The sequence below is a fragment of the Myxocyprinus asiaticus genome, chromosome 10 (assembly GCF_019703515.2).
Source record: "Myxocyprinus asiaticus isolate MX2 ecotype Aquarium Trade chromosome 10, UBuf_Myxa_2, whole genome shotgun sequence".
Lineage (NCBI taxonomy): Eukaryota > Metazoa > Chordata > Actinopteri > Cypriniformes > Catostomidae > Myxocyprinus > Myxocyprinus asiaticus.
In genome coordinates this window covers 38,256,072-38,277,311 of record NC_059353.1, presented here as the reverse complement: position 1 = coordinate 38,277,311, position 21,240 = coordinate 38,256,072, and the positions used below count along the sequence as shown (strand labels likewise).

The 21,240-nt window shown below is 37.8% G+C and overlaps 1 protein-coding gene across 1 annotated transcript; it reads left to right on the top strand.

Moving 5' to 3' along the window:
- The first annotated feature begins 643 nt into the window (after nucleotides 1-643).
- LOC127446878 (very-long-chain (3R)-3-hydroxyacyl-CoA dehydratase 2-like) lies at nucleotides 644-18,993 on the top strand. The gene is made up of 7 exons (XM_051708182.1): nucleotides 644-852; nucleotides 5,035-5,152; nucleotides 8,207-8,225; nucleotides 8,826-8,914; nucleotides 11,333-11,454; nucleotides 17,103-17,281; nucleotides 17,484-18,993. Exons 1-7 carry the CDS (start codon nucleotides 728-730, stop codon nucleotides 17,564-17,566), a joined length of 735 nt encoding a protein of 244 aa, XP_051564142.1. The 5' UTR covers nucleotides 644-727; the 3' UTR covers nucleotides 17,567-18,993.
- Nucleotides 18,994-21,240: the final 2,247 nt, after the last annotated feature.

The following is a 21,240-nucleotide window of genomic DNA, read 5'->3' as shown; positions in this document are numbered from 1 at the left end:
GCAAATATGTCCGTGACTTCTCTTATAAAACTGCCATTTTATCGTAGTAAACTCCACACATAGTTAATTCCAAAAGGATTGTTCAGTGTAAAACATGTTAGAGATTAGCGGACAGGCGGTCAATTCACTAAATAATGGGCTGTTGCACACAAAAGCAGTTTATTCAGCACACTGAAGCACCTGTCTCCTCCATAGACATTCGTTTAAAAAATTAAAAAAAAAAAAAAAAAAAATTGTCTATTGTCTCCTCGCCAGTGTACCGGCCACATAATATCTGTGGGCCATTGCTATGCTGACATTATAGGTTAGACTTGTTAAAAGGGCTCAGGTTTGTGTTTGTACAAAATATTTTCAGACAGGCATGTGTGTTGAGACCTGAAGTCAAGTGCGTTCCGAGGCCTGTACTGCCATCTAGCGGATGGATGAGATGTGTCCGAAATATGTGTCGAACCCAAACCCAAATCTTAAATTTCAAATATTTCAAGTTAATTTTCTGGTCTAGTGTTATTATTAAGATACCTGGTATTTTATATCAGCAGCTACCCATAAGACAGGATTTCAATGTAAAACGAGGCTAAACTGTAAATGTGAAACTAACAAAAGATCAATTAGACTATTTCCTCACCAGGGGGCGCTCCAATCATAAGCACCCTCTATACATGTCTGCAAGGCCACACGCCTTTAGGGAACATTTGGATGATCCCGTCTTTCTAATGATAGTTCGGTCATGTCGGCACATGCCATGGGGACCAGCAAAACAGCGCACGGTGATTCGAGTATCAAGAAGAAAAGGGGACCCGGAACGCTGGCCACCGCATATCTGGTTATCTACAACGTGGTTATGACAGCAGGGTATAATGAAAATCAAATGCGCTTCGTTTAAGCGTGTGACAGCAAGAATGAATGGTTGCATTTTAGGCAGCATGCTCATAGTGCATGTTACCTTTCTTTTGAGTTTATCGCGACATGACTGAACATTGTTGTGTTTCGAAATGATTCTACTGTGCAATGCAATGCAATGCAATGCAATGCAATGCAATGTAATCAAAGCCTGTTAAACACGCCATTGACAGCGAACACTGGTTACATTGATCTCTTCTATATAGTTATTCTGTGCTGTTTCTTTAAATGGCATGTAGCCTGTTTATAGGACCGCATTTGTTAATCAACCTACATAGTGTTGTGATTAGACGTTTTATGAGGGTCAACTGAATTTAAGTGCACCCTGCTCACTCATTCTCCTCATTACGTTCATAACTGTTGCACGAAATTGATGTCCGATACGCGAACGAATAGTTCTTCTCTACCGGTACTTTTAAGTGATTCGGTCGTGCCGTTGCATATATAAATGAGTATTTTTGGTGTAAAACTCCCGGGACACTGGAATCATAAATGTCTCAACTTCTGAGGCAATCTTTCACTTTTAAAAAACAGTGGAACATCAGGATTTTACCTAAATGTATTTTACTACAAATGTGTCACGTAAGAAACGCCTCAAATTAACCAGCGAACTGATTTGTAACAGGTTCTTTGAATCAAACTGATTCGCTAAAATGAATCGGACTTCTCAAAAGAGATGTGTTAAAGGAATATTCCGGGTTCAAAACAAGTTAATCTCAGTCGACAGCATTTCTGGCATAATATTGATTACCACAAAAATAAATGTAGACTTGCCCCTCATTTTCTTTGAAAAAAGCACAAATCTGGGTTCCACTTACAATGGAAGTGAATGGGGGCCAACATGTAAACGTTAAAATACGCATTGATTCAAAAGTATAGCAACAAGACATAAACAATATGCATGTTAACATGATTTTAGTGTGATAAAATCGCTCACTAACCTTTTCTGTGTAAAGTTATAGCCAATTTTTACTACGTTGCCATGACGATGTAATGTAAACAAACCCTAAAATGACTAAAAATGATGATATAAACAAATTCACAGCTCAAATACTACATGAGTTTTAACAGATGAATTAATGTAAGTCCTTTTGTATAATAATAAGCTTCACATTTCTACCTTTAAACCCTCCAAAAATTGGCCCCATTTACTTCCATTGTAAGTGTCTCAGTGTAACCTCCATTTTTTTCTTCTAATTTTTTAAAAGTAGTTTTTAGTTTAAAGTTTTTTTGTTTTGTTTTTTTTAAAGATTACCACAAAAAATGTATGTCACAAATGCTGTCGATTGAGCTTAATTTGTATTGAACCTGGAATATTCCTAAAAACCAAACAGGGTTTGCAACGTTTTTTTATTTTACCACAATGAGGAACAGTTTAAAGATGCAATTCGGTCAGTTAGAAAACACAGCTTTTATGATATTTCACAAGGACCTTTAAGAGGTAGAGTTCACCCAAAAATGTAAATTCTTTAATCATTTACTCACATTTGTACCAATACCAATAGACCAATCCTTTGACAACATCACAGCTTGCGTCACACACGGAAGTGGTGGCAGAAATCGTCCGCAAACAGTAAACTTTTATCAGATTCCACTGCTGAAAAATGATTTTGAGGGTTCTCGTTGACGGATGTGGCTTCAAGCCATCAACAGAGCTGACTGGACTGAGATCATCAACACTGCTTTGCAGCAAACATATAAAGCGAACATTATTACAGAAATGTTATTAACTCATATAATTATAGTAATTGTATAGCTAAGAATATTTATGTGTTTATGATGGTTTTGTGTCGTACGTTTGTATAGTCGTCTAATCTGTCAAATCTAACACGACAGTCTATCGGCTTTCTGTCATCACGTACTGCCCATGCGCTGACATTTTTGCAAACAATGGGATTGGTCAATAAGACATTCAGCAGATGTCTTTGATATTTTTATGATTTATTTGTAAATCTGGGCCCGTATTCACAAAAAATCTTAAGGCTAAAAGTAGCTCCTAATGCGGAAATTTAGGAGCAACTCTTAAAAATTAGGGGCGTGTCACTCTAATTTTAGGACTCATACAATTTTCATTTAAGAGAAATTCATGAAGCATTTTAACATTAAAAGTAGCTCCTAAATCCACAACAGCTTAGAAGTTCTCCTGAGGACTTCTAACTCCTTAAGATTGACTCACAAATGGGGGGCCTGGGTAGCTCAGTGGTAAAATATGCTGGCTACCACCCCTGGAGTTTGCTAGCTCGCTAGTTAGAATCCTAGGGCGTGCTGAGTGACTCCAGCAAGGTCTCCTAAGCAACCAAATTGGCCCAGTTGCTAGTGAGGGTAGAGTCACATGGGGTAAAACTCCTCGTGGTCCCTATAATGTGGTTCGTTCTCGGTGGGGGGCGTGGTGAGTTGAGCGTGGTTGCCGCGGTGGATGGCGTGAAGCCTCCACACGCGCTATGTCTCCGTGGCGACGCGCTCAACAAGCCACGTGATAAGATGCGTGGGTTGACGGTCTCAGACGCGGAGGCAACTGGGATTTGTCCTCCACCACCTGGACTGAGGCAAATCACTATGCGACCACGAGGACTTAAAAGCACATTGGGAATTGGGCATTCCAAATTGGGAGAAAAAGGGGAAACCCCCCCCCCAAAAAAAGTTTGACTCACAAACGATCTGAAGCATGCTGCTGTCATCAATCCACATTAAAACCAGTATATTAGAATATTATGACATTGACCTTTAATAAGGTATCTCCTGAATCACAATTGAGTCTATGTATTTTAATGATATAATATTATAAATATTATAATGTTGACATTGACCTTTAAAAAAGGTATCTCCTGAATCGTGAGGTTTTGTTTATTATTGCAAACTTAGAGATGCAGTAAGCTCTCCCACAAACTGAAACAACCCGATTACACCAGAGATAAAGGTTTTGACAACTCTGCACTCCCTGGACATATCTAAATAAAACTGTGTAGTGTGGATGAATTGGGAATTTATGTCATTCTTCAGCAGATTAAACTATCAAACTATATAAAATATATCCTGTCCAGACCGCACATCGTCCGACAATTCAAAACGTATTTTTTCCTGTGGAAATACGCCAGACAGGTGGCATTCACAGGGAATTACGGCAATTGTGGGGTGCTGTTGTTGACGGGATGCACACTCGTTTCATTACATCAACACAGGATGAAGAAATGTTAATCAACCGAACGTGAACGTGACATCATCCATAGCAATGAGGTCAACTCAACCTTACTCTTATCTTAAGATTTCCTTACTAAAACTTGCTCTTTGCAGTTTTGTGAATAGGTTTTAAGCAAAACCTACTAGCTAGGAACACTTTGGAGAACTCCTAGTGGTAAGATAAAAAGCTTTGTGAATACGGGCCCTGATCTTTTTAAGATGATTAGCAGATGGGTGGGGTCTAAGCGGGTCGCTCAAAACAAACAAAGGGCATTTTCAGAGTGCCTCAGAAAAACAGTGATTACAGTTTTCGAGAAAAACCTATGAATGACTTACTTGTAGTTGTCTCAGCATATTAAACTGGGATAGGAGAAAGTATTTTAACACAGAAAAAGTGACATACTTCAGCTTTAATAAGAATGTGATGCGTCCCAGAAGAGAAAATCTAAAACAGACATCTCAGAGATGTACGTGTGCTATCTGGGATCTTTTTCCATTTAAAGTGAAAGGTGACTGAGGCTGCCAGTCCCTAACATTCTGCCTAACATCTGCTTTTGGCAGAAAGAATGTCATATGTGTTTGGAACAACATGAGAGGAAGTAAATGATGACAGAATTGTCATATTTGGGTAAACTAACCCCTCAACTATATAATCAAAAATTTGTCCATTAATGTACTGGGTGCATTATTGTGAAAACTATATGCTGGAACTTAATGTTAATTGTTTTGAGGAACAGATTGTATTCACAAACTCTTGACTCTACGGATATACTGTACCAATAAATGTGCTGAATGCTGTATTTGAATTAGACTGTTACATGCCACTCCTTCCCATTAACCACTGTGTAGTAAGAAATTTGCATGCAGTTCCACATTTGTGTGCAAAGCAGAAATGTTTTCCTCCTTCAAAGCAAGTGAAAGTGGCACTACAGAGTTCCTTTTTTTTTTCTCTTCTAGATGGCTGGTCATTGCTGTTGGTCTCGTTCGAGCATACCTTGCCAGAGGTAGTTACCATGGTCTTTATTACTCGATAGAGAAGCCCCTAAAATTCTTTCAGACTGGTGCGCTTCTGGAGGTGAGTGGAATGCAAACTATATTAATTTTAATGAATTCTTTTTTTTTTTTTTTTTTTTTTACAAAATTTAGCAACTATTGCTTAAGGATTAATTATTTTTCTGTAGTTTGGTATCATACCATCTATTAAAGGTGTCATGACATACAAATTTTATTTGTTATTTTTTTTTATTACAAATATAATTTAATATTATTAAAGTATTGTTTGTACCAAAACAGTCATAATTTAGTTATGTGTGATCATTTTCCACCCGGTCTTTGGCCCTCTATCTGAAATGCTGGGTTCTGGCCTCAGCGTCTCCTTAAAAATTAAATGTAAACACCCACTGTTATAATTGGCTAACATTGTGTAGCTCCTCGAATACAGCCATATATATTTGAAACTCAGTCAAAAGAGGACGAACAAGCTCTACAACAATAAAAAAAAAAACTACATTTCAGGTTTTACACAATGCACACCCAACACATTGCATCTGAATGTTTCAAACTCTGTTCACTCAAGCACAACAGCACCATAAACTATAAAAATCAAACAGTCATGACCTATGAAACATTCATGAATGGAACTGGTTATGTTTTGTGGTTGGGTCCAGTAGTGTTTTTAACTGCCTCATCTTTCAATAACAGTTCTGTTGCAAAGGTTGAATTATATTGGTACTGGTTCACAAACAGTCCACACTGATATGAGCCGAAAACACATGTAATACACGCTGAAATGAGCCTAACACACACAATACACGCTGAAATGTGCATAACAACAATAATAAGGGATGCACCGATACCACTTTTTCTCTTCCGATATCAGAAATCTCAGTATCGGCCGATACCGATCCCAAGCTGATACCAGTGTTGTTTTTTTGCATAATCAGTTTAGAATATCTTTACATTATTGTGTGGAACTAATTGGGAGTACTCTGTAATATGTAAAGAAACACAAACCTCTGACTACCCATTATTTCAATATAAATGTATAGCTTATTAAGAAACACTTTATTATTAACTAGTATACTGGATAATGGAGCAGCAAAATTAACAGTAATTCCAGTCTTCAAGTCTTCAGTAGAAAAGAAACCAGTGTTTCATTTTTACCTTCTTTTTTTTTTCCAAACATGTTTCAACTTGCATCTGGACTTTAAAGGATTCAGATCTCTTTTTTTGTTAAATTTAGTTGTAAGACATCAGTCCACTTCATTCACACAGTTATTTTTTGGAACCCATTCAACTTAAATATTGTTATAAATTGTAAAAACAATACGAATGATGACAATAATAATAATAATAATAATAATAAATAGTTATTAATATTATTATTATTGACTTAATTTTAAATACAACCGTAATATATTTAATCGTGCACTTTTTAAACCCTCACGCTTTTATTTTGACATTCTAAACTCTCCAGGAAGTCCTGTATGTTTCTATTTGTAGGCAAGTTCACAGTAGTTTAATTCGCTTCTTATTCAAATTCTGGTAAAATGCACCTCCGGTGCCGTTCTAAATGCATATTATAAGTGAACCGAACTATTGAGCATCTACATCTGAGATGCTGTTCTTGAGTAGCGCTCAAATATTGCGCACCGAGTGCATCACCAGCCTGTGCGTGAGTTTGTGTCAGCAGAGCAGCACCATTCACTAACGCGCTGGCACTGCGCATACTACTTATTAAACAGCCTTTTGTGATTTACAGAGCTATCGCACGTCTTCAAGTGGCTTTGAATAAAATGCACGAGTCATATGAACTGCTTTAATGGTGTTTTTATGGTTCTTTTATGTAATTTGTGACAGTAACGAACATGACTAACACACGGTATCGGGTTTGGATCGGGCTCATCGGACCAAAACTGATCCATCTAAAAGCTTCAGTATCGGAGCCGATACCGATCCAGGTATCGGATCGGTGCATCCCTACAAATAATCTAATGCACAGTGAAACATGGCGTACACACATATGATCCTGTATGATGCGATCAGGAACATTTAGTTAAACTTCAGTCATTATTTCCTGATGTTGGGATGCTTCAACAGAGGCCGTATGCAATGGAATGGAGCAGAACAGCTGCATTTTTCAAAGCTGAGATTGTACAAATCTTAAAATGTGGTGCACATCACCTGAAACACATCAATACGGTCAAAGACCTCCATCTAGTACGTTTACATAGACTAACAATGGAAAATAGCACAGATGGGTGAAAAAATGCATCCATGATCCTCATTTTTAGAGTTATAACTTGCATTTGCATCTTTTAAAAGCAGTGCGAGATACATGATAACGGTCAAAGCAGTTAGTCTATTGCATGTTTATGTAGAAAAACGTTTAAAAATAGTCCAGATGGGCACAATAAGGTGTGCTGTGTAAGTCCCCTGTGGTGTAGAGAAATAGTAGGCCCATCTTGTTCTTTCCTCTACACCTTTCTGACTGAGCACCATTGGGCGGGCCAGGGGTGCCATGATGTACAGTAAAAGTAGCCGTTGATGTCTTTCTGTAGATGCAGTCATGTGCCGATGTATTCATCTGTGTGATGTCACAAAGTAGGGAAAATCGAAATGAGCTGTTTTTGCAGCTTGGTGTAAATAAATGCTATTTTTGTATTGAGAAGGAAGTTTTGAGTTCTGAAACGTACATGATGTTTTATAGTACAGTGAACTCTTGAACATGTCAAAAGATCAAAAAAACATTTTCATGTCATGACTCCTTTAAGACACAGAATGCATGGACTCAAGCCTGTGTGATTTTCACAATGTCTAGCTACAGTTCAGAAGTGGTATTACATTGATGTTGTCCAGTATTATTTAGGGGTGGGCGATAAAAGCTACATTTTATCATAATATTGTATACAATTTTGGTTGATGGCAATGTGTATCATTGGTCTCTCTTGAAAGGTGTGTTATTGCTAAAACTCTATAGAGAACATGAAATGGCATTTAAAATACTTATTTGAAATATGTAATTCTCTTTCCCTGCAGAGTGTTTGTATATGGTCATTGTATGTTAAGAAAACATTATTTCCTGAGGCTGAGTGCACCCCATAAAATTTTATTTTTGCTCTCTTGACAGATATTGCATTGTGCTGTGGGTAAGTACACCCTGGTGCTAATAACTAACGGTCTCTGACATAAAGCTATACTATAAATATATAGTCTTGTATAGTAAGATTGTCTGTACAAGTGAGGCTTTAAACTCAGCAGTGCAGTTGCCAGTAAGGGTGCTGTTTTCTCTGCCAGTCATAATACTACATAATACAGACAGTGATAATGTGATAAAGTTCACAGTCCATATCTCATTATCTGGGGCTTAAAACTTAATGTGACCTTTCCCAGAGCAAACAGCAAGCACTCCTGCAGCAGTCTCTGTATCATTCTTGGCCTTTAAATTATTGCTGTTGTACTCTTGCAATATAAATTATAATATTATGAGTAAATGCGTAAATTATTATTATTGCATACATTTTATTATTATAATGATTAATTTCTGTCTGCCTTTTTATATCTATGTATGTTCTCTATCATAATCTAAGTATAGTATAACATCACACACTTTGACTCCATTGTGCCCCATGAATATAAATGTAAAGACTTCAAGGCTTAATTATGATGGTTATGTAATCTGAAATTTATTTAAAGCCCATTGCTCCATTTAGAACGCATTGCAATTTTTTTTTTAATGTTTTGTGAAGGAATTGTTCCCTCCTCTGTGGTCCTAACTGGGTTCCAAGTGATGTCACGGGTGTTCCTTACCTGGGCAGTCACGCACAGCGTTAGAGAAGTAAGTTTATTGTGTTACTTGCTCAGGTGTCCTTTGAAAGATTAAATACAGTAAAGTATAAAATAAAATCTATAATGATAAAAATTTTCCATAGATATTCTCAATATTTATAATCATTGATGCTTCCTCCTGTGCTATATTGATTAATATTTCCATGTTTGTCTCATTGGCTCATAAGGCAAAAAGTCAACTTGGCAAACTCTTATAGTCTTGTACAGACTACTGTCATCTAGTGGCTAAAACAAGAATCAATATCCTACATAAATAACATTTTAGTGTAAAGAAAACATTGTTATTCATTGCATTCACCCGTTCTTTGAAACTAAGAATCAGGTTTTCATTGTCTATCCCAGAAAAAGACATCTATGCTGAAAGTGTAGGTCTGTAAGTTATTCCTATGAGAAACCTGCTTGAAACAAAACTGGAGAATAATACTAATATTTATAATTTAGCCATTTATGCCTGCAAGAATGTTTCTGTCGCTAATAATAACCTCTCAAGCCTGTGTGTGTACTAGAGACAATGTTGGAGTCTTTGGCAGGTGTGTATGTGGTTTGAAATTTTCTGATGTTCTCAGTAGTCCATCTTTGTGTGATGTGTTTCTTAAAGGCCCCAGTATACTTCATACGAAATCGAGGAACGAACAGGTGTGACGTTATTTTGAACAAAATCTAGCCAAAATGAAGGTGTTTTTGAGTTCGTTTCTGTGGTTTTTAACAGTTTGCCAGGGTAAACTTTCAGGAAAACTTTGTACCGGCTGCTAAACACCTTCTTACTGCCATTGGTCCACATCCACCTATTCGACAGCGCATTCCGGTTGTGTTGGTCAGTCAGTTAAGACTGTCAACATGAACACAGTTAATATCAAGCTGGTGCAAATGCACCTACATCTACACAATCGTTCATATGGAGACGTTTTCCAAGAATAGTCATGTGATGTCATGTTTGGTCAGTCGGTTGTTTGAACGATTAGTCGACTAGTCAGTGTTAAGGATAATAATGTATAATTAGGCTCCGTTATGTTCATGGGACCCCAATCACATGTTTCAGTGGGAAATACAGACACCAAGTGCAGCACTTCAATGTGGAACCTAATGGATATTCAACTAAAATATATGCTAAATAACTATAAAATATTATTTCATAAAACAAAGTAAGAAATAAGAAAGGCTCCAATAAAGCACAGCACAAAACCACATCCTGAACGCAGAATGACACGCTTCAATGTTAACGGAGAGCTTGGGAGTCTCAGGGCGATCCTCAAAAGCACAGAACTGTAAAATAATGATCCATGTACACATCTAGTTCACGACATCGAGCAGTTTAACCTTTCAAACTGCAATTATTTAAGTAGTGTCAAACAACATTTGCAAAAGACTTTTAATCTCTCTCACATCACAAATATGGGACCATTACTCAGCAGAGGATTTAACATCTGATAATGATCAACTTGTAATGAGTTGTTGATGCGGTGCTTTGGCTGTAACAGCAGCGGTTCATAAATGGGCTAAACTTAAAGAATTAAAGAGACGAAACTTCTTGCAGAGGGTTTTACTGTGCTGACTAATATTCACTTTTAAGCACAGCAAGCTATAATCACTCAAAAATGCTTTAAAATTTGTGCGTCTCAGTTAATATGAGAATTGCGTTTCCAATTAAAACCACCACCACGAAAAATATTAATATTTGTAGTCGAACTCACTAATCAACTAGTCAGTTGTTGGACAACTAGTCGATTACTCGAACACCGTAGCACATCCCTAATTCACACATCTGCCCAAAGTGAAATAGCATCTTATCGTCATTCTTGTCTTTATTCTGCCCAAACACTCTTTTATACATGCATGTTTGTAGAAGTATCAGTGTCATCATAAATTACAATCACAGAATGTAACCGGTGCATATTATGGCTGTGTATAGTGTGTTAGCTTATTAGCGCCAAGAATGCAGAATGTAAACATGACAAATTACACATTATCAACTGCAAATATATTACTTTAAATCTTCATCGAGTGTTTAAAACAGCTACTTTTACTAATCACATGTGAATTCTACTCATAAAATGAGGGATGAAGTCATTGATAATGCATTTTAATGTCACATTAGTCAAGGTTTTAAATGTAGTTTTGTGCGTCCTTATATTGAAATGCTCTTCTAAACACCTTCCCTAGCGGCGTGGCCGGTGTCAGAATGTTTGCAAACAGTATATCATTGCTCAGCTGTTTTGAACTTCTTTTTGGCTCTAAACAAAGAACGAAGAAGAACTTTGCCGTGAGTACACCGGGGCCTTAAGTGAATTGCAAAGGAAAAGTAGCAGCAATAACTGCATGGTTCTCGATAAAATTTTCCTCAACAAAACCAGCATGCTGTGTAATTCTATCTGCATTCCCATATGACTTACAGTTCCTCTTGTCTTAGGTCCAAAGTGAAGACAGTGTCCTGCTCTTTGTGGTGGCCTGGACCATCACAGAGATCATCCGTTACTCTTTTTACACCTTCAGCCTGCTCAACCATCTGCCTTACCTCATCAAATGGGCAAGGTAAAGCTTCTCAGTGTCCATCCACTGTCCTTTTGGTATAAACATGTGTTTTACATATGATTTAGATCAGTGGTTCACAACTGGTTTTGAAAACCCAGATTTTACCTAGGTCTGTCGCGATTATTAAATAATTGTCCGATTACGGTTATTTGATCTAACCACAGTTATTTGAGGTAACCGTGATTATTGTGAAAGTCAAATTCCAATCACATTTTACTGTCCAAATAAGGAATTAAGCAAACATGCCATAAACGTTTGTGCCTCTTTTTCTGATGTTATTGCATTTGAGCACTCGACCGATGCAGACTGCATCTAGTGCAACTCCTAAAGAGCACGTGAAGATTAACTGCCTCTGACACACTGATGCACGCGCTGTCTGTGTAGGTTCTCGCCAAACTCTCACGAAAATATAAACAAGGATTTTGTTAGTGAACGTAGAGTGCTCTGGTTTCACTTTTATTGAACGACCGTCTAATGCAGGGGCCAGCAACCTTTTTGACATGGAGTGCCATTTTTGTATTTTCCTGGTCAATGGCTGTGCCTTATTTGATTACTGATCACCAAATTGTGTGGAATCTTTTTTTGTTGTTGTTGTTGATTTTCTCCCCTTTTTCTCCCCAATTTGGAATGCCCAATTCCCAATGCACACAAAGTCCTCGTGGTGGCGTAGTGACTCAATCCGGGTGGTGGAGGACGAATCTCAGTTGCCTCCGTGTCTGAGACCGTCAATCTGCACATCTTATCACATGACTTGAGCGCGTTACCACGGAGACATAGCGCGTGTGGAGGCGTCACGCTATTCTCCGCCGCATCCACGCACAACTTGCCACGCGCCCCACCGAGAGCGAACCACATTATAGCGACCACGAGGAGGTTACACAATGTGACTCTACCCTCCCTAGCAACCGGGCCAATTTGGTTGCTTAGGAGACCTGGCTGGAGTCACTCAGCACGCCCTGGATTCGAACTCGTGACTCCAGGGGTGATAATCAGCGTCTTTACTCGCTGAGCTACCCAGGCCCCAAATTATGTGGAATCTTAAATATTTCTTATGTTATACATTTTTCAAAATCACACACAGGGGCTATTACTAGCACGCAAGCAACAGCGAGAAAGGAGCAGGCTTTTTTATTTATATGAAATTTTTTGCACCTGCATTCCAATCTACATCTTGATGTAATCCTCATGATCACGCAGCGTGTTTTCATGAGCTGAATGGGAGACTAAACACTATTAAAATGTGACGAGACTCACGCTGCACGTGCAAGAAATTCGCGCATCACAAGCCGATCAACTATATAGCCATTTTCGGTGAATCGCATCTGCAAAATCCTAAAACTTTATTTCCAGGTTTAATTTATATTTTGAATAGATCATGATGTAGGTTTGTTTTCTCTCTCTCTTTTTTTTTTTTTTCAATTTGGAATTCCCAATGCGCTCTAATCCTCGTGGTGGCGTAGTGACTCACCTCAATCCGGGTGGTGGAGGACCAATCTCAGTTGCCTTCGCGTCTGAGACTGTCAATCCATGCATCTTATCACGTGGCTTGTTGAGTGTGTTACTGTGGAGACATAGCGCGTGTGGAGGCTCACACTATTCTCTGTGACATCCACGCACAAATCACCACGCGCCTCACCGAGAGCGAGAACCACATTATAGCAACCACAAGGAGGTTACCCCATGTGACTTTACCCTGCCTAGCCACTGGGCCAATTTGGTTGCTAAGGAGACTTGGCTGGAGTCACTCAGCACGCCCTGGATTCGAACTTGCGACTCCAGGGGTGGTAGTCAGTGTCTTTACTCGCTGAGCTATTAAACACCTAATCGTTTAATATAATTTTGAGTGGGACTATGGTTTAAGGAGTGTGTACCTGTATGCTGGGTTGGAAATCTTAAGGATTAGTGTTTTCCTTTATACATCACGCGTTGTTCTGAAAACAAAAAGAAACAAATAAAACACTGAATGTAGGCTGTCATCTGGCAGCCTGACCGAAGCAAAGCGGGCACGTTTATCTTGTGATGCGCAAATGGCTTGCACGCGCAGTTCAAATCTCGTCACACTTTAATGGTGTTGAGTCTCCCATTCAGCTGATGAAAACACATTGCGTGATCATGAGGAAGATTACATCAAGATGTAGATTGGAATCCTGGTGCGGAATTTGTATAAATAAAATAGTCTACTCCTCTCTCACCATTGCTGGCATGCCAGTGATTACCCCTCCACTGACCCCTGGTCTAATGACAAATGTTGTTGTATTGATTGTGTAATGTGGTCGTTGCGGGTTCATACGCGCATTATTAGTGACATGCAGTGATGCCTGCTTACTCTACTTTTGTTAATATGAACAGAACAGAATCTCTTCCTTCTTGCGATATTAGGGCTCGTAGATTTAATTGGAGAGCCTTAAAATAATGTGTGAAAGTGAAGAATTTAAGACAGAAATATTTAACTATTGCATAATATAATATATCATACACTGCCTGGCCAAAAAACGTCACCATTTGGATTTAAATTAGCAGATACTTAAGATCCTATGATTGGATCATTATTGCAGTGATTAATATGTTTCAGCTGGCAACAATTCATTTAATCCTAACTGATGCAGTGTGTAGCTTCTCATTCCTTAAACAACCATGTCAGAAGATATATCCTGCGGTCGTAGAAAAGATGTTACTGTGTTTCAGAAGGGGCAAATTATTGGCCTACATCAAGCAAAGAAAACAACTAAGGAGATTGCTGAAATCACTGGAATTGTGTCAAGAAATGTCCAACGCATTATTAAAACCTGGAATGATAGTGGATATGTGGTCGGAAAAAAATCTTGAACGATCGTGATCTGAAATCATTAAAAAGCTTTAAGTCACATCGTAAAAAATCGACAGTAGAACTCACGGCTATGTTTAATAGTGAAAGTAAGAGCATTTCCACATGCACAATGCAACCAGAATTTACAGGACTGGACCAAACAGCTGTGTGGCCACAAGAAAGCCCCTTGTAAGTGAGGCTAATCATAAAAACAACTTAAATTTGCTAGGGAGCATAAAGATTGGACTGTGGAGCAATGGAAAAAGGTCATGTGGTCTGATGAGTCCAGATTTACCCCATTCCAAAGCAATGGGCGCGTCAGGGGAAGAAGGGAATTGCATGAGGTGATGCAACCGTCATGCATAGTGCCCATTGTACAAGCCTCTGGAGGCAGTGTTATGATCTTGCTTCAATTGATCAGGTCTAGGCTCAGCAGTGTTATGCTGCAATAAAATGAAGTCAGCTGACTTCCTGAATGTACTGAATGACCAGGTTATCCCATCAATGGATTTTTTCTTTCCTGATGGCACAGGCATATTCCGGGGTGATAATGCCAAGATTCATCGAGCTCAGATTGTGAAAGAGTGGTTCAGGGAGCATGAGGAATCATTTTCACATATGAATTGGCCACCACAGAGTCCTGACCGTAACCTCATTGAAAGTCTTTGGGATGTGCTGGAGAAGACTTTACGGAGTGGTTCGACTCTCCTGTCATCAATACAAGATCTCGGCCAAAAATGAATGCAGCTCACGACAGAAATAAATGTTGTGCCGTTGCATAAGGTTGTCGAAACAATGCTACGAAGAACGTGCACTGTAATCAAAGATAAAGGCGGTCCAACCAATTTGAGTTTGAACATGGATATTTGTGGGGATACCTTCAGATTCTGCATTTTATTGATTCCAGTGCTTTTAAGTCTCCCAGAGATATGCCAGTGTACTGCGACATAGATCTTTTCCTACTGAAATTAAAAGATACACCGCACCTTATTTCAAAAGTATACTTTCTTTTATACTCTATAGAATCCAGTGGTATTGATCATATCTGGCATACTTGGGAGAAGGATCTCAATGACAAGTACACTGATGATGATTGGGTAGATGCAGTTAAATCAGTTAGAAGAATATTTACTTGTAATAGATTGACTGAAACTCAGTACAAAATACTTCTTAGACTTTACATCACGAATTCTAAACAAGATTGATAGAAATCACTCACCATTATGTACTAAATGCCACAGGGAAATTGGCACTTATATACATTGCTTTTGACTTTGACCCGTCATTGCAAAGTTTTGGGATGGGGTGGCATGGAAGATGGTTACATTTTTAAAATAACATTTAGAAAGGATCCTGGGTTCTTCTTACTCGGTCTCCCCCCAAAACAGGTTGCTCTAAGTGCTAAACATTTACTGTATGATAAGCTGTTACTACTTGCTAGAAAATTTATTTTAATTCAATGGATTCAAACTAGGCCCCCATCACAGTCACTTTGGTATCGAGAGATCTTTAGAGTCTTGCCCATGGAAAAGCTAACTACCGTTGTCAAGGGAGATGGTGCCTTTTTTGAGCAGATAAGGTGGCCTGTGTTGGAACATTTACCAACTTATTTGGGGGATATCATTTTTAAGGGAAGACACATGTTTGATTAAGCACATTCTTCCTCAATCCTCAGTTTATAATCTGTCCAATTTGACAATTTATTCATCATTATTATTGTTTAACCATACTTGTAAGCAGTGGCCATAGGGTGGGGAACAAGGATTTCCAGTAAGAGGAGCATGGTAGGCCGAGACTATTATCTGTCAGATTTGGGAGATGTCATACTGTCCTTAGAGTATTTAACACAGTCCTCAGTTATTTATTTATATCGTTTATTTTTCTCCAGAGAGGAGCAGATATGTTTGAATAGCTTTGTATTAGTGTATATTGTATATAAGTTTACAGTGTCATTGTAGACGTATTTTTTATTTCCAGGGTTGTTTACAGATTTTTTTGGTTTGTGTTATTGTTCGTCAGGAACTGAAAATCAATAAAAATGTATTTGCAAAAAAAGGCGGTCCAACAAAATATTAGAGTATGCAACTTTTTTTTTTTTTTGGCCAGGCAGTGTATCATATAAAATAAAATGTGGTCTGGGTTCATAAAACATCAGAGTAAATGGAAAAATGTGATCAAAAGTTGTTTAAATAGAGACAAATAATTGCAAAAATCATGAAAGCTCTAAAACAGACACTTAATCAGCATGATCGCAAAAGCTCTAAAACAGACAATTAATCGCCATAATCACGAAAGCTCTAAAACAGACAATTAATCGCCATAATCACGAAAGCTCTAAAACAGACAATTAATCGCCATAAGGGCAAAAGCTCTAAACAGACAATTTTTTGCCATAATCGCAAAAGCTCTAAAACAGACAATTAATCTTCATAATCGCAATTATTTGTATGACAATTAATCGTAAGCTAAATTCCATAATCGTGACTGTCCAATGCCACAATACAGTACCAAGATTGTTTATGGTAAAATAGTAAGTTTAAGAGGAATTATTAAATGTTAAAATACTTGTAAACAGCAAAAGAAACGAGAAGAATTCTCTCTTCCCTTTTAAAGTTGAAAAAAGGAATGATTATATGGTTAGTTGCATTTTATTATTTGCATTTAACGTTGTTTTTCCCCTGTTGTCTGCAGCTATCAGAACAGAGCTGCGACCCACCAATTGAGAACCACTGATTTAGTCTAGTCATAGAGGGGTCTTTGTATGGAACATTTCCACTCATGTACCCCAATCCTAATTGTAAAGATGAAATGAAAGTGCATACAGTCTTGCAAACCTTCACAGGTACACATTTTTTATTATGCTGTACCCCATGGGTGTGGCTGGGGAACTTCTGACGATCTACGCTGCACTGCCATACGTGCAGAAAACAGGGCTCTACTCAATCACCTTGCCTAACAAGTACAACTTCTCCTTCGACTACTACACCTTCCTCATCCTCATCATGATCTCCTACATCCCCTGTACGTTCCTAAACAATCAAAGATTTCCTTCAGAAGTGTTTAGTATTTTCTTAAAATGTTTTATATAGTCCATTCGTAAACAGTCCCATTCCTCAGTTGAACTTGTATAGCTGCACAAGTTCATAAAGCTTGAAGCTCATTCTTGTCCAATGAATGAGTAGCTCTGTTCCTGTTAGTAAGTGTCTTTGTCTGTGTTTCTCAGTATTCCCTCAGCTTTACTTCCACATGATGCGCCAGAGGAAGAAAGTTCTGGGTCACGTGGAAGAGTACAGCAAAGTGGAATAACTCCACACACAGCAGGCTGATCGCACAGAGAAGGGAAAAACGAGGATAACCTTTAAAAGCCACACTTCACAGATTTTAAAAACAGAAGAAAAAGCTTTCTTGTTGATAAACAGGGCAAACATGAAGATGATTGCTAACGGTACTGCTTTGGTAAAGAACTGCTTCAGTTGGTGATCCTGTAACAACACCAGTGGCTTTTCCTCAGTTTAGAGGGGAATGTTGTTACCATACTAATACTGTACATCAGCTACTGAGTGGAGATTTTCTTCTTTTTTTAATTCTAATAGAGAATTACTGACCAAATATTGTAGCAGATAGCACTGACAAAGACATCCAGAGAAAATCGCAAAAAATTTCACATAACTACTACTGGTGTCTTCAACAAGAAGGGAAATATCCCATACTCTTTCTGTGTACTGTGCTCTGTACACTATATTCCATTTGCATCTACTGACTTGAATATCTCTGTCTCACACAGTTCATTCCTCTCTTCTCCCTTAAATTTCAGTGTGTATTTTGTTTTGCATAGAACACTTTTGGTGATTCATAACACAAACTATATGGCATTTTCCCCACCTTTGATTTCCACATCTAATGATCATGATTACTGTTTGTACTTTCTTTGTTTTGTGCTGTGTTTCTTAAATGGTCGATAAAGATCATTGTTAATTCTTTGAACCATTGTTTGTTGGTTGTGTTGTTCAGTATTGGATATGTATTGCTGGTTTGTGGCTGTTTGTTCAGAAAAGAGGTGTACTACCCAAAGCGATTGGCTGAGTTGCTGGGTCGGACCCAACATTTAGTGCTACTAATGTACTGGATGTGCATTTGTCATAGAAGGAGATTACAGCTGACACAATTGGAGCTGTACTGCTGTTAATGTGGAAGTGTTTGGCTGGAAAAGGGCTACAGGAGCACATGCCGAGCGGAAGCACAGGCCTCGACTCTGGGGCCAATTGGATTTGAGTGCCTCCAGTCATGCTTTTTCAATAAGTCAAATCTAATAATGTGCAGAGAAGGCTCAGAATAAAGACTGACTTAACACTTCATTGCCGTCTGCCTAATTGCCAACAGCATCAGAACAAGACAACTCCAGCCTCCCATTGAAACACATGCAAATTATTTCTCTCCTGTTTAAGTGCGAGCCACATAATTGCGAAAATAGCCAATTCTCCTTATCAGGCCTATTTATGAGAAGATTAGCATGGGATTCTTGTGAAAGGCTGAAGTACAACTTTAAATGCATGTAAAAGTGGTGGGGCAATACATCGGATATTAGTAGCATGACCCTTAACTAAAAAAATAAAATGCCATCAAAAAATGTTGAGCTTTTGATACATTTAAATTTTGCATGGGACCAGTAAACTTTGTATGAATAGTAATACAATGATATATATTTACAATAAACCATAACATGGGAAGCAAAACTACTTTTGTGTCAGATATGTGCTTATGTAAGACTTAATTCATGTTTTTACTCCGATTTCAGTATTTACACAAGTGCAACTGGAAGTATTGTCTCTTAAATGTTCTACGCTCTCTTTGTGCCAGTGTTAACAATAACAAACCTAGTCAATTTTCCCTAAAAGAGTGATGAAGTAATGAGGACTCATCTTGCACTTTTGGTTACCATGTTCAACCATCCTTCACATGATGGCAGTAGAGATGTATTCCCGACTCTTAACATTAAGTCTGCAACTACAGATATCTTAACAAGTGCTCTTGTTTGCTGTTTAGAAGTTCACAAAGCAGAATGCATAGAATTCATGTGGAGAAAAAAAACTGCTTCCTTGTGATTGTCACATTCCTTTAACACCCTGTGTGACATATTACATATGCACTGTTTGAGCTCTCATTTACACAACTCACAGATGAGATTAAATCTTATTCCACAGTCTTTATGTCAGATTTTAGGGATGGTTAACTGATCCTCAAATATATTCCAATTCAGCAGTTGTATTTTTTAAAGCCTCAAGTGCATTCAGTAGAGTGATCAACATTAAAGGAGGACAAAATAGCTTAAAGGCAATTTCCCTTGAGGTTTATATCTCAGCATCTCATCTGGTTCAGGGATGGGAGTCATGAGACCTAAGAAAAAAACAAAACCGAGGAGGCATGACTCTGTTGACGCCAAACAAAAAGATCTTGTGTCTTCACAGACTGTCATAGAAATGCTTAATTTTCTTTGGATCGACGACAACCAGGCATGAAAATAGTATCCTGTATATTTGAAATTGAAAATGTACAGGCAATACATTGGCATGATAAACAGTAAAAACAAGGGCCAAAAGGTCAGTTCTGCAATGAAATGTCACTAATGCTTAATATTGCATTGCTTAAGGTGTTCACAATTTTGCACCCTGTATTTTTTTTTGTTGAAGTTATGTGAATGTTTTCGATACCCTGTAGGTTGTACATAAGGAGGTTGTAGCGCTACTAGCTATACAGCTTTTTTTATTATCTTAAAAAAAACTTTTTTTTTGTGAATAATACTATATCACCTTATGTTAAAGGAAAAGTTCACCCAAAAATGAAAATGCTCTCATCATTTACTCACTCATGCCATCCCAGATGTGTATGTCTGTCTTTTTTCTGCTGAACACAAAGATTTTTAGAAGAATATCTCAGCTCTGTGGGTCCATACAATATAAGTGAATTGCGGCCAGAACTTTGAAGGTCCAAAAAGCATACAAGGCAGCATAAAAGTAATCCAAATGACTCCAGTGGTTTAATCCATGTCTTCTGAAGCAGTGTGATAGGTAAGAGTGAAAAACAGATCAATATTTAAGTCCTTATTTACTATAAATCTCCAATTTCACTTCCACATTCTTCTTTTGTTTTTGGCGATTTGCATTCTTCAGGCATATTGCCACCTTCTGGCCAGGGAGGAGAATTTATAGTAAAAAAGGACTTAAATATGAATCTGCTTCTCACCTACACCTATCATATCGCTTCTGAAGACATGGGTTTAATCACTGGAATTTTATGGCTTTTATGCTGCCTTAATGTGCTTTTTGGAGCTTTAAAATTATGGCCACCATTCCGTTGCATTGTATGCATTGTATTCACCTTATGCGCCAGAGAAACTAGCAGGCAGCCATCTTGAATATTTTGCCTCGTAAATTCCATTCTGGCGGTTCTATATCATTGTTGCTTCAGAGTTTTTAAAATCAAATGTAAGACTTTTTGAGACCTTTTTCAAGACCTGAACAAATAAAATTAATACCGTTTCCCCATACCAAAACAAACTAACACAATCTCAAAATAAATCATGTATCACAGACTCTTACCTAAACAGGCAGGGTCACACATTCAACATGGCCTTAACATTGCTTATCAATAAAAAAAAGGATAAGTTTAAAATACTCAAGACATGTTTTCCACATATATATCACATTAAACTTGGTTTTTGTACCATTATATAAATAGATACAAATTAATAGTCGACCAATATTGGATTGTGCTGATTTGATAATGTGTTGAAAGCCAGTTAGTATGCCAAGTTTTTTATTATTATTATTATTACTATTAAATGTTCTTTTTACAAAAAAAATAAATAAATAAAAAAATAAAAAACTGGCAGCTGTGGTTGCCAGAATAATTATGTAAAAAAATACAGTAAAAACACAGAACAACCTGTAAATTTTACAGTTTAAAACTGCTGTAATTTACTT

Coding starts and splice junctions, on each gene's coding strand:
- LOC127446878 (XM_051708182.1), top strand. CDS start 728: ATGTCGGCACATGCCATGGGGACCAGCAAAACAGCGCACGGTGATTCG. Junction 853..5,034: donor AACGTGGTTATGACAGCAGG/GTATAATGAAAA, acceptor TTTCTCTTCTAG/ATGGCTGGTCATTGCTGTTG. Junction 8,915..11,332: donor TCACGCACAGCGTTAGAGAA/GTAAGTTTATTG, acceptor CTCTTGTCTTAG/GTCCAAAGTGAAGACAGTGT.